Here is a 13,327-nt window from a genome sequence, read left to right as displayed (position 1 = left end):
GTACTACTGATTTCACTGAGAGTGAGGCAGATATATATTATTACTGTGTAAAACCTAGCAGTACTACTGATTTCTCTGAGAGTGAGGCAGATATATATTATTACTGTGTAAAACCTAGCAGTACTACTGATTTCTCTGAGAGTGAGACAGATATATATTATTACTGTGTAAAACCTAGCAGTACTACTGATTTATCTGAGAGTGAGGCAGATATATATTATTACTGTGTAAAACCTAGCAGTACTACTGATTTCTCTGAGAGTGAGGCAGATATATATTATTACTGTGTAAAACCTAGCAGTACTACTGATTTCTCTGAGAGTGAGTCAGATATATATTATTACTGTGTAAAACCTAGCAGTACTACTGATTTCTCTGAGAGTGAGGCAGATATATATTATTACTGTGTAAAACCTAGCAGTACTACTGATTTCTCTGAGAGTGAGGCAGATATATATTATTACTGTGTAAAACCTAGCAGTACTACTGATTCACTGAGAGTGAGGCAGATATATATTATTACTGTATAAAACCTAGCAGTACTACTGATTCACTGAGAGTGAGGCAGATATATATTATTACTGTGTAAAACCTAGCAGTACTACTGATTTCTCTGAGAGTGAGGCAGATATATATTATTACTGTATAAAACCTAGCAGTACTACTGATTTCACTGAGAGTGAGGCAGATATATATTATTACTGTGTAAAACCTAGCAGTACTACTGATTTCTCTGAGAGTGAGGCAGATATATATTATTACTGTGTAAAACCTAGCAGTACTACTGATTTCTCTGAGAGTGAGACAGATATATATTATTACTGTGTAAAACCTAGCAGTACTACTGATTTATCTGAGAGTGAGGCAGATATATATTATTACTGTGTAAAACCTAGCAGTACTACTGATTTCTCTGAGAGTGAGTCAGATATATATTATTACTGTGTAAAACCTAGCAGTACTACTGATTTCTCTGAGAGTGAGGCAGATATATATTATTACTGTGTAAAACCTAGCAGTACTACTGATTTCTCTGAGAGTGAGGCAGATATATATTATTACTGTGTAAAACCTAGCAGTACTACTGATTTCACTGAGAGTGGGGCAGATATATATTATTACTGTGTAAAACCTAGCAGTACTACTGATTTCTCTGAGAGTGAGGCAGATATATATTATTACTGTGTAAAACCTAGCAGTACTACTGATTTCACTGAGAGTGAGGCAGATATATATTATTACTGTGTAAAACCTAGCAGTACTACTGATTTCTCTGAGAGTGAGACAGATATATATTATTACTGTGTAAAACCTAGCAGTACTACTGATTTCTCTGAGAGTGAGGCAGATATATATTATTACTGTGTAAAACCTAGCAGTACTACTGATTTCTCTGAGAGTGAGACAGATATATATTATTACTGTGTAAAACCTAGCAGTACTACTGATTTCTCTGAGAGTGAGGCAGATATATATTATTACTGTGTAAAACCTAGCAGTTCTACTGATTTCTCTGAGAGTGAGACAGATATATATTATTACTGTGTAAAACCTAGCAGTACTACTGATTTCTCTGAGAGTGAGGCAGATATATATTATTACTGTGTAAAACCTAGCAGTACTACTGATTTCTCTGAGAGTGAGGCAGATATATATTATTACTGTGTAAAACCTAGCAGTTCTACTGATTTCTCTGAGAGTGAGACAGATATATATTATTACTGTGTAAAACCTAGCAGTACTACTGATTTCACTGAGAGTGAGGCAGATATATATTATTACTGTGTAAAACCTAGCAGTACTACTGATTTCTCTGAGAGTGAGGCAGATATATATTATTACTGTGTAAAACCTAGCAGTTCTACTGATTTCTCTGAGAGTGAGGCAGATATATATTAATACTGTGTAAAACCTAGCAGTACTCCTGATTTCTCTGAGAGTGAGGCAGATATATATTATTACTGTGTAAAACCTAGCAGTTCTACTGATTTCTCTGAGAGTGAGACAGATATATATTATTACTGTGTAAAACCTAGCAGTACTACTGATTTCACTGAGAGTGAGGCAGATATATATTATTACTGTGTAAAACCTAGCAGTACTACTGATTTCTCTGAGAGTGAGGCAGATATATATTATTACTGTGTAAAACCTAGCAGTACTACTGATTTCTCTGAGAGTGAGACAGATATATATTATTACTGTGTAAAACCTAGCAGTACTACTGATTTCTCTGAGAGTGAGGCAGATATATATTATTACTGTGTAAAACCTAGCAGTACTACTGATTTCACTGAGAGTGAGACAGATATATATTATTACTGTGTAAAACCTAGCAGTACTACTGATTTCACTGAGAGTGAGGCAGATATATATTATTACTGTGTAAAACCTAGCAGTACTACTGATTTCTCTGAGAGTGAGGCAGATATATATTATTACTGTATAAAACCTAGCAGTACTACTGATTTCTCTGAGAGTGAGACAGATATATATTATTACTGTGTAAAACCTAGCAGTACTACTGATTTCTCTGAGAGTGAGGCAGATATATATTATTACTGTGTAAAACCTAGCAGTACTACTGATTTCACTGAGAGTGAGACAGATATATATTATTACTGTGTAAAACCTAGCAGTACTACTGATTTCTCTGAGAGTGAGGCAGATATATATTATTACTGTGTAAAACCTAGCAGTACTACTGATTTCTCTGAGAGTGAGACAGATATATATTATTACTGTGTAAAACCTAGCAGTACTACTGATTTCTCTGAGAGTGAGGCAGATATATATTATTACTGTATAAAACCTAGCAGTACTACTGATTTCTCTGAGAGTGAGACAGATATATATTATTACTGTGTAAAACCTAGCAGTACTACTGATTTCTCTGAGAGTGAGGCAGATATATATTATTACTGTGTAAAACCTAGCAGTACTACTGATTTCACTGAGAGTGAGACAGATATATATTATTACTGTGTAAAACCTAGCAGTACTACTGATTTCTCTGAGAGTGAGGCAGATATATATTATTACTGTGTAAAACCTAGCAGTACTACTGATTTCTCTGAGAGTGAGACAGATATATATTATTACTGTGTAAAACCTAGCAGTACTACTGATTTCTCTGAGAGTGAGACAGATATATATTATTACTGTGTAAAACCTAGCAGTACTACTGATTTCTCTGAGAGTGAGGCAGATATATATTATTTCTGTGTAAAACCTAGCAGTACTACTGATTTCTCTGAGAGTGGGGCAGATATATATTATTACTGTGTAAAACCTAGCAGTACTACTGATTTCTCTGAGAGTGGGGCAGATATATATTATTACTGTGTAAAACCTAGCAGTACTACTGATTTCTCTGAGAGTGAGGCAGATATATATTATTACTGTGTAAAACCTAGCGGTACTACTGATTTCTCTGAGAGTGAGGCAGATATATATTATTACTGTGTAAAACCTAGCGGTACTACTGATTTCTCTTGAGAGTGAGGCAGATATATATTATTACTGTGTAAAACCTAGCAGTACTACTGATTTCTCTGAGAGTGAGGCAGATATATATTATTACTGTGTAAAACCTAGCAGTACTACTGATTTCTCTGAGAATGAGACAGATATATATTATTACTGTGTAAAACCTAGCAGTACTTCTGATTTCTCTGAGAGTGAGGCAGATATATATTATTACTGTGTAAAACCTAGCAGTACTTCTGATTTCACTGAGAGTGAGGCAGATATATATTATTACTGTGTAAAACCTAGCAGTTCTACTGATTTCTCTGAGAGTGAGGCAGATATATATTATTACTGTGTAAAACCTAGCAGTACTACTGATTTCACTGAGAGTGAGGTAGATATATATTATTACTGTGTAAAACCTAGCAGTACTACTGATTTCTCTGAGAGTGAGGTAGATATATATTATTACTGTGTAAAACCTAGCAGTACTACTGATTTCTCTGAGAGTGAGGCAGATATATATTATTACTGTGTAAAACCTAGCAGTACTACTGATTTCTCTGAGAGTGAGGCAGATATATATTATTACTGTGTAAAACCTAGCAGTACTACTGATTTCACTGAGAGTGAGGTAGATATATATTATTACTGTGTAAAACCTAGCAGTACTACTGATTTCTCTGAGAGTGAGGCAGATATATATTGTTACTGTGTAAAACCTAGCAGTACTCCTGATTTCTCTGAGAGTGAGGCAGATATATATTATTACTGTGTAAAACCTAGCAGTACTACTGATTTCTCTGAGAGTGAGACAGATATATATTATTACTGTGTAAAACCTAGCAGTACTACTGATTTCACTGAGAGTGAGGTAGATATATATTATTACTGTGTAAAACCTAGCAGTACTACTGATTTCTCTGAGAGTGGGGCAGATATATATTATTACTGTGTAAAACCTAGCAGTACTACTGATTTCTCTGAGAGTGAGGCAGATATATATTATTACTGTATAAAACCTAGCAGTACTACTGATTTCTCTGAGAGTGAGGCAGATATATATTATTACTGTGTAAAACCTAGCAGTACTACTGATTTCTCTGAGAATGAGGCAGATATATATTATTACTGTGTAAAACCTAGCAGTTCTACTGATTTCTCTGAGAGTGAGGCAGATATATATTATTACTGTGTAAAACCTAGCAGTACTACTGATTTCTCTGAGAGTGAGGCAGATATATATTATTACTGTGTAAAACCTAGCAGTACTACTGATTTCTCTGAGAGTGAGTCAGATATATATTATTACTGTATAAAACCTAGCAGTACTACTGATTTCTCTGAGAGTGAGGCAGATATATATTATTACTGTGTAAAACCTAGCAGTACTACTGATTTCTCTGAGAGTGAGGCAGATATATATTATTACTGTGTAAAACCTAGCAGTACTACTGATTTCACTGAGAGTGAGGCAGATATATATTATTACTGTGTAAAACCTAGCAGTACTACTGATTTCTCTGAGAGTGAGGCAGATATATATTAATACTGTGTAAAACCTAGCAGTACTACTGATTTCTCTGAGAGTGAGGCAGATATATATTATTACTGTGTAAAACCTAGCAGTTCTACTGATTTCTCTGAGAATGAGGCAGATATATATTATTACTGTGTAAAACCTAGCAGTACTACTGATTTCTCTGAGAGTGAGGCAGATATATATTATTACTGTGTAAAACCTAGCAGTACTACTGATTTCTCTGAGAGTGAGGCAGATATATATTATTACTGTGTAAAACCTAGCAGTACTACTGATTTCACTGAGAGTGAGGCAGATATATATTATTATATATTATCATAACCGCCATCGATAAAAGACAGTACTGTGCAGCCGTCTTCATCGACCTTGCCAAGGCTTTCGACTCTGTCAATTACCATATTCTTATCGGCAGACTCAGTAGCCTCGGTTTTTCGGATGACTGCCTTGCCTGGTTCACCAATTACTTTGCAGACAGAGTTCAGTGTGTCAAATCGGAGGGCATGCTGTCCGGTCCTCTGGCAGTCTCTATGGGGGTGCCACAGGGTTCAATCCTCGGGCCGACTCTTTTCTCTGTATATATCAATGATGTTGCTCTTGCTGCGGGCGATTCCCTGATCCATCTCTACGCAGACGACACCATTCTGTATACTTCCGGCCCTTCCTTGGACACTGTGCTATCTAACCTCCAAACGAGCTTCAATGCCATACAGCACTCCTTCCGTGGCCTCCAACTGCTCTTAAACGCTAGTAAAACAAAATGCATGCTTTTCAACCGTTCGCTGCCTGCACCCGCACGCCTGACCAGCATCACCACCCTGGATGGTTCCGACCTTGAATAGGTGGACATCTATAAGTACCTAGGTGTCTGGCTAGACTGTAAACTCTCCTTCCAGACTCATATCAAACATCTCCAATCGAAAATCAAATCAAGAATCGGCTTTGTATTCCGCAACAAAAGCCTCCTTCACTCACGTCGCCAAACTTACCCTAGTAAAACTGACTATCCTACCGATCCTCGACTTCGGCGATGTCATCTACAAAATTGCTTCCAACACTCTACTCAGCAAACTGGATGCAGTTTATCACAGTGCCATCCGTTTTGTCACTAAAGCACCTTATACCACCCACCACTGCGACTTGTATAAATAATAAATAATAATAATAATAATAAAAATAATAAAAATAAGAGAATCCTGAATATAGCACCAGTTAGCAGCATACAAACCCAACAGTGAAGAGGGACAGGGTCACAGTCGGCTGGCCCTCGCTACATATTCGTCGCCAGACCCACTGGCTCCAGGTCATCTACAAGTCCATGCTAGGTAAAGCTCCGCCTTATCTCAGTTCACTGGTCACGATGGCAACACCGTCCGTAGCACGCGCTCCAGCAGGTGTATCTCACTGATCATCCCTAAAGCCAACGCCTCATTTGGTCGCCTTTCGTTCCAGTTCTCTGCTGCCTGTGACTGGAACGAATTGCAAAAATCGCTAAAGTTGGAGACTTTTATCTCCCTCACCAACTTCAAACATCTGCTATCTGAGCAGTTAACCGATCGCTGCAGCTGTACATAGTCTATCGGTAAATAGCTCACCCATTTTTACCTACCTCATCCCCATACTGTTTTTATTTATTTACTTTTCTGCTCTTATGCACACCAATATCTCTACCTGTACATTACCATCTGATCATTTATCACTCCAGTGTTAATCTACAAAATGGTAATTATTCGCCTACCTCCTCATGCCTTTTGCACACAATGTATATAGACTCTCTTTTTTTTCTACTGTGTTTTTGACTTGTTAATTGTTTACTCCATGTGTAACTCTGTGTTGTCTGTTCACACTGCTTTGCTTTATCTTGGCCAGGTCGCAGTTGCAAATGAGAACTTGTTCTCAACTAGCCTACCTGGTTAAATAAAGGTGAAATATATATATATATTTTTTTTAAATAAATAAAAAAACTGTGTAAAACCTAGCAGTACTACTGATTCCTCTGAGAGTGAGGCAGAAATATATTATTACTGTATAAAACCTAGCAGTACTCCTGATTTCTTTGAGAGTGAGGCAGATAGAAATAATTGAGAAAAAAACATGATTATTTGTCTCTCTGAAATGAAACCATCAAGTGATTATAAACAAATACATGATTCATGTGTTTTTTCACTATCTAATCTCTTTCCTAAAAAAACATAACTTAACATAAACTTAACTCCTTTAAACAATAAAAGGTAATTTACGAACATTTCTGAAAATAGATTTATTGCGTTTTGGAATGAAACTCTTCTTATGTTTCCCCATCTGAGCTCAGAGTAGATGAGAGATGTAATGTTTGTCTCTGTTGTGTTGAAGACCAATCAAGCAGGAGAGACCAGCCTCCCCTGTTCCCAGCTGTGTGTCCATGAAGAGTGACTGGTCTATGGATCAACCTATACAGTTTAGAGAGGGAGACTTTTCTACTGAACAAAGGTAAGAAGAACTCATGGGTCCTGGTCAGTGAGTTAAACAACACTGTCTCTAGTCATTTCTCCTCTCCCATTTTCCCATTTATTGTTGTTGTTTTCATAATCCATAGGCTAATCATTTTGTCTATTTTCATAGTCCTAAAACAACATTAAACAAACACAACATTCCCTTCCTGTGTGTGTGTGTGTGTGTGTGTGTGTGTGTGTGTGTGTGTGTGTGTGTGTGTACGTGTGTGTACGTGTGCGTGTGTGTGTGTGTACGTGTACTCCCTGGATGAGGAGATGTAATCTCATGTTTTGTCCACAGAAACCAACAGGAGAGATCAGAGTCAGAGATTCTCAGTGGTCAGTCTTCCCAGAGTCATCAAACAGACCTGGCCTCCATATTCAGTGTATGTGGTCCTGTTATGTACACATTTGTTTTTGTTTACCTCAAGAAAAGTTGATCTGTCAATCATTCATTAATGTGTTAATGAGAAAGCATTTATTATCTTGCTTAAACGTGTTAACGGTACTGGTTCCCCAGGGGGTACCCCCCCCCCCCCCCCCCCCCCGCTCAACTGTAATGGTGGCGCACAGAATGCAAAAATATTCTTAGAAATATTTAACCTCCACACATTAACAAGTCCAATAGCTCAAATGAAAGATAAACACCTTGTTCATCTACCCAGCGTGTCAGATTTTTAAAACGTTTTACGGCGAAAACACACCACATATTTATATTAGACCACCACCGAAACCAAGACAAGAGGCAGCCATTTTGTCCCAGAAAATATAGAATTATAAAAGCAGGATTAAAAAATAAATCATTCACTAACCTTTTGAAAATCTTCATCAGATGACAGTAATAGGACATGTTACATAGTACATTTATGTTTTTTTCAATAATATGCATTTTATATCCATAAATCTCCGTTTACATTGACGACATGTTCATAAAATGCTAGAAAAATGTCCGGAGAAATTATAGATAGCTCCGCCAGATAACAGAAATAAACATCATAAACTTTGACTAAATATACATGTTCTACATATAGTTAGAAAGATACACTGCTTCTTAATGCAACCGCTGTGCCACATTTATTTTTAACGTTACAGAATTAGTTCACTATGTAATAATCTGAGACGGCGCTCAGACGTAAGCAATATTTCTCCGCTATGTTGGAGTCAACAGAAATACAAAATTACAACATAAATATTCCCTTACCTTTGATGGTCTTCGATCAAAATGTAGTGGACCATACTTACCTAATATATCGTTTTGTTTCAGTTGGTGTGTCCTTACAGTAGCATATGCTACGAGTTCCAGCTGAAATGCATCCAAAACGACGTCTGGTCCCGAACAGTTGCGCATCAAAACTTCAAAATTACATATTATATGTCGACTAAACTGGTCAAACTAAGTGCAGAATCAAGCTTTAGGATGTTATAAACGTACAAAACAATTCTCAATTCAACCGGGCAATCATACTCCTTCTGAGGCATTCTGGAACAAAGGAAGGTCTGTTCCAAAAGCGCGCTCTAATGCCCATGTATTTTCTCGCGACACCCACTCTTTCGCCTCCCAAAGGGTCAAAGGATCGCGGGATTTTCGCTCTACTGAATGAGGACATCTAGTGGAAGACATAGAAAGTGTCTCCAGATCCATAGCTGGTTGGGAAGGGTGGGGGCGATGACGTCAAAGTTGCCCCAATTTTCAGCACTCCAAAACTAGTTTGGGAGTTTGCCCTGTGAGTTCTGCTGTACTTACAGACATCATTCAAACGGGTTTAGAAGCTTTAGAGGGTTTTCTATCCAATAATAATAATAATTATATGCATATATTAGCAATTTTGGACAGATTTTTTTTCAGTTTACTATGGGCACGCAATTCATCCAAACGGGGCAGTATTGTCCCTAGCCTTAACTGGTTTAAGTCATTTACTTTATTTATTTCAGTTGCTTGAAGAGAATATTATGACATTTGTGAAGAACGAGCTGAAGATGTTCAAGAGGATTCTTAGTCCAGAACTCCCAGAAGGCTTTGAGAGTCAGAAGCAGGAAGTGGTGGATGCTGAAGATGAGAAGCAGGAGAGCAGTGCCAGAGAGGGGGCTCTGAAGATCACACTGCACATCCTGAGGAAAATGAACCAGAAAGAGCTTGCTGACACACTGGAGAAATGTAAGATCTGTCTGCCTCATGTTGAATGCTGTTTAATAACATTTAAAAGCTGTAGCTAAAGTACAGCTAAAGTAGCTGTGTAACTCAATGATATTGTAGCAGCCTTAACTAGAGGTCGACCGGTTATGATTTTTCAATGCAGATACCGATACCGATTATTGGAAGACCAAAAAAGCCGATACCGATTAATCGGGCCAATTTTTTAAAAAAATGAAAAAATGTGTTTGTAATAATGATAATAATAATTATATATATATAAAATGCAAATATATTTTTTTAAATACATTTTATTTATTTGTAATAATGACAATTACAACAATACTGAATGAACACTTTTTTTAACTTAATATAATACATCAATAAAATCAATTTAGCCTGAAATAAATGAGAACATGAGAACATATGAAAGCTGGTGGTTCCTTTTAACATGAGTCTTCAATATTCCCAGGTAAGAAGTTTTAGGTTGTAGTTATTATAGGACTATTTCCCTCTATACCATTTGTATTTCATTAACCTTTGACTATTGGATGTTCTTATAGGCACTTTAGTATTGCCAGTGTAACAGTATAGCTTCCGTCCCTCTCCTCGCTCCTACCTGGGCTTGAACCAGGAACACAACGACAACAGCCATCCCCGAAGCAGCATTTCCCATGCAGAGCAAGGGAAACAACCACTCCAAGGCTCAAAGCGAGTTACGTTTGAAATGCTATTTGCGCGCGCTAACTAGCCAGCCATTTCACTTCGGTGACACCAGCCTCATCTCGGGAGTTAATTGGCTTGAAGTCATAAACAGCGCAATGCTTGATACTTGTATTCTTGTATGCTCAGTCAGATTATATATATTATCTAGCAGGACACGCTAGATAATATCTAGTAATATCATCATGTGTAGTTAACTAGTGATTATGATTGTTTTTATAAGATACATTTAATGCTAGCAACTTACCTTGGCTTACTGCATTCACCTTACCTTGGCTTACTGCATTCACCTTACCTTGGCTTACTGCATTCACCTTACCTTGGCTTACTGCATTCACCTTACTTTGGCTTACTGCATTCACCTTACCTTGGCTTACTGCATTCACCTTACCTTGGCTTACTGCGTTCACCTTACCTTGGCTTACTGCATTCACCTTACCTTGGCTTACTGCATTCACCTTACCTTGGCTTACTGCATTCACCTTACCTTGGCTTACTGCGTTCACCTTACCTTGGCTTACTGTATTCACCTAACTTTGTTTTACTGCATTAACCTTACCTTGTCTTACTGCATTCACCTTACCTTTGTCATGTTGTCTTGTCTCTGTCCTTTCCCTTCACCCTGTCTCCCTCTGCTGGTCGTGTTAGGTTACCTTTTCTCCCCCGCTTTCCCCCAGCTGTCCCTTGTCTCCTCTAACTACCCATTCACCCCGTTCCCCACCTGTTCCCTTTTTTCCCTCTGATTAGGTCCCTATATCTCTCTCTGTTTCTGCTCCTGTCCTTGTCGGATTCTTGTTTGTTTGTGTTTCATGCCTGAGCCAGACTATCGTCATGTTTGCTGTAACCTTGTCCTGTCCTGTCGGAATCTGCCGGTCTATCTGAGCCTACCTATGTTTGGTTATTAAAGAAGCTCTGTTTAAGTTAGTTCGCTTTTGGGTCCTCATTCACTCACCATAACAGAAGAATCCGACCAAGAATGGACCCAGCGACTTCGGATCCTCTCCACTCAGCCGTCGAGATCCAGGGAGCGATGCTAGGCAGACACAAGCAGGAATTGTCTGCTGCTCGACATGCCGTTGAGACCCTGGCCACCCAAGTCTCCAACCTCACAGAACAGGTTCACCATCTCCGCCTCGATCCACCGGCCACTTCCAGGGCTTTCGAATCTCCGGAGCCCAGAATCAATAACCCGCCGTGTTACTCTGGGGAGCCCACTGAATGCCGCTCGTTCCTCACCCAGTGTGATATTGTGTTTTCTCTCCAGCCCAACACTTACTCCAGGAGCACTGCTCGTGTCGCCTACGTCATATCTCTCCTTATTGGACGGGCTCGTGAGTGGGGCACGGCAATCTGGGAGGCAAGGGCTGAGTGTACTAACCAGTATCAAGACTTTAAGGAGGAGATGATACGGGTTTTTGATCGATCTGTTTTTGGGGAGGAGGCTTCCAGGGCCCTGTCTTCCCTATGTCAAGGCAATCGATCCATAACAGACTACTCTATTGAGTTTCGCACTCTTGCTGTCTCCAGTGGCTGGAACGAGCCGGCCTTGCTCGCTCGTCTTCTGGAGGGTTTCCGCGCAGAGGTAAAGGATGAGATTCTCTCCCGGGAGGTTCCTTCCAGCGTGGATTCCTTGATTGAACTCGCTATTCGCATTGAGCGACGGGTTGATCTTCGTCACCGAGCTCGTGGAAAGGAGCTCGCGCTCTCCGTCGCCTCCCTCTCCGCATCACTACCATCTTCCTCTGCCGGCTCGGGTGCTGAGCCCATGCAGCTGGGAGGTATCCGCATCTCGACTGAGGAGAGGGAACGGAGAATCACCAACCGCCTCTGTCTCTATTGCGGTTCCGCTGGTCATTTTGTCACTTCATGTCCAGTAAAAGGCCAGAGCTCGTCAGTAAGCGGAGGGCTACTGGTGAGCGCTACTACTCCTGTCTCTCCTTCAAGATCCTGCACTACCTTGTCGGTCCATCTACGCTGGACCGGTTCGTCAGCTTCCTGCAGTGCCTTAATAGACTCTGGGGCGGAGGGCTGTTTTATGGACGAGACCTGGGCTCGGGAACATGACATTCCTCTCAGACAGTTAAAGGAGCCCACGGCCTTGTTCGCCCTGGATGGTAGTCCTCTCCCCAGGATTCAGCGTGAGACGCTACCTTTAACCCTCACTGTTTCTGGTAATCATAGTGAAACCATTTCTTTTTTAATTTTTCGTTCACCTTTTACACCTGTTGTTTTGGGCCATCCCTGGCTAGTTTGTCATAATCCTTCCATTAATTGGTCTAGTAATTCTATCCTCTCCTGGAACGTCTCTTGTCATGTGAAATGTTTAATGTCTGCTATCCCTCCTGTTTCCTCTGTCTCTTCTTCACAGGAGGAGCCTGGTGATTTGACAGGGGTGCCGGAGGAATATCACGATCTGCGCACGGTGTTCAGTCGGTCCAGGGCCACCTCTCTTCCTCCACACCGGTCGTATGATTGTAGTATTGATCTCCTTCCGGGAACCACCCCCCCCCGGGGTAGACTATACTCTCTGTCGGCTCCCGAACGTAAGGCTCTCGAAGATTATTTGTCTGTAGCTCTTGACGCCGGTACCATAGTCCCCTCCTCCTCTCCCGCCGGAGCGGGGTTTTTTTTTGTCAAGAAGAAGGACGGGTCTCTGCGCCCCTGCATAGATTATCGAGGGCTGAATGACATAACAGTGAAGAATCGTTATCCGCTTCCTCTTATGTCTTCAGCCTTCGAGATCCTGCAGGGAGCCAGGTTTTTCACTAAGTTGGACCTTCGTAACGCTTACCATCTCGTGCGCATCAGGGAGGGGGACGAGTGGAAGACGGCGTTTAACACTCCGTTAGGGCACTTTGAATACCGGGTTCTTCCTTTCGGCCTCGCTAACGCTCCAGCTGTCTTTCAGGCATTAGTCAATGATGTCCTGAGAGACATGCTGAACATCTTTGTTTTCGTTTACCTTGACGATATCCTGATTTTTTCACCGTC

General features: G+C 40.0%; 2 protein-coding genes across 5 annotated transcripts in view; one reads left to right on the top strand and one right to left on the bottom strand.

The window, feature by feature from the left end:
* LOC118937868 (stonustoxin subunit beta-like) overlaps positions 1 to 13,327 on the bottom strand; it is a 397,513-nt gene that overhangs the window by 150,653 nt on the left and 233,533 nt on the right. The window lies entirely within an intron of this gene.
* Positions 1 to 13,327, top strand: part of LOC110512533 (NLR family CARD domain-containing protein 3-like) — a 223,892-nt gene that overhangs the window by 193,052 nt on the left and 17,513 nt on the right. For 2 of the 3 annotated variants that reach the window (XM_090197870.1, XM_090197869.1), the window contains 3 exons: positions 7,364 to 7,480; positions 7,784 to 7,868; positions 9,415 to 9,637. In XM_090197870.1, the coding sequence (XP_090053996.1) occupies positions 7,364 to 7,480; positions 7,784 to 7,868; positions 9,415 to 9,637 (425 nt within the window). Of the gene's footprint in view, positions 1 to 7,363; positions 7,481 to 7,783; positions 7,869 to 9,414; positions 9,782 to 13,327 lie in introns of those variants that run through there. The other variant, XM_036939589.2, reaches the window with a different exon arrangement.

This window comes from Oncorhynchus mykiss, chromosome 13 (assembly GCF_057628025.1).
Source record: "Oncorhynchus mykiss isolate SJ-2025 chromosome 13, ASM5762802v1, whole genome shotgun sequence".
Classification (NCBI taxonomy): Eukaryota; Metazoa; Chordata; class Actinopteri; order Salmoniformes; family Salmonidae; genus Oncorhynchus; species Oncorhynchus mykiss.
The sequence above is the reverse complement of the archived record's forward strand: the minus strand, read 5'-3'. Positions and strand labels throughout refer to the sequence as shown.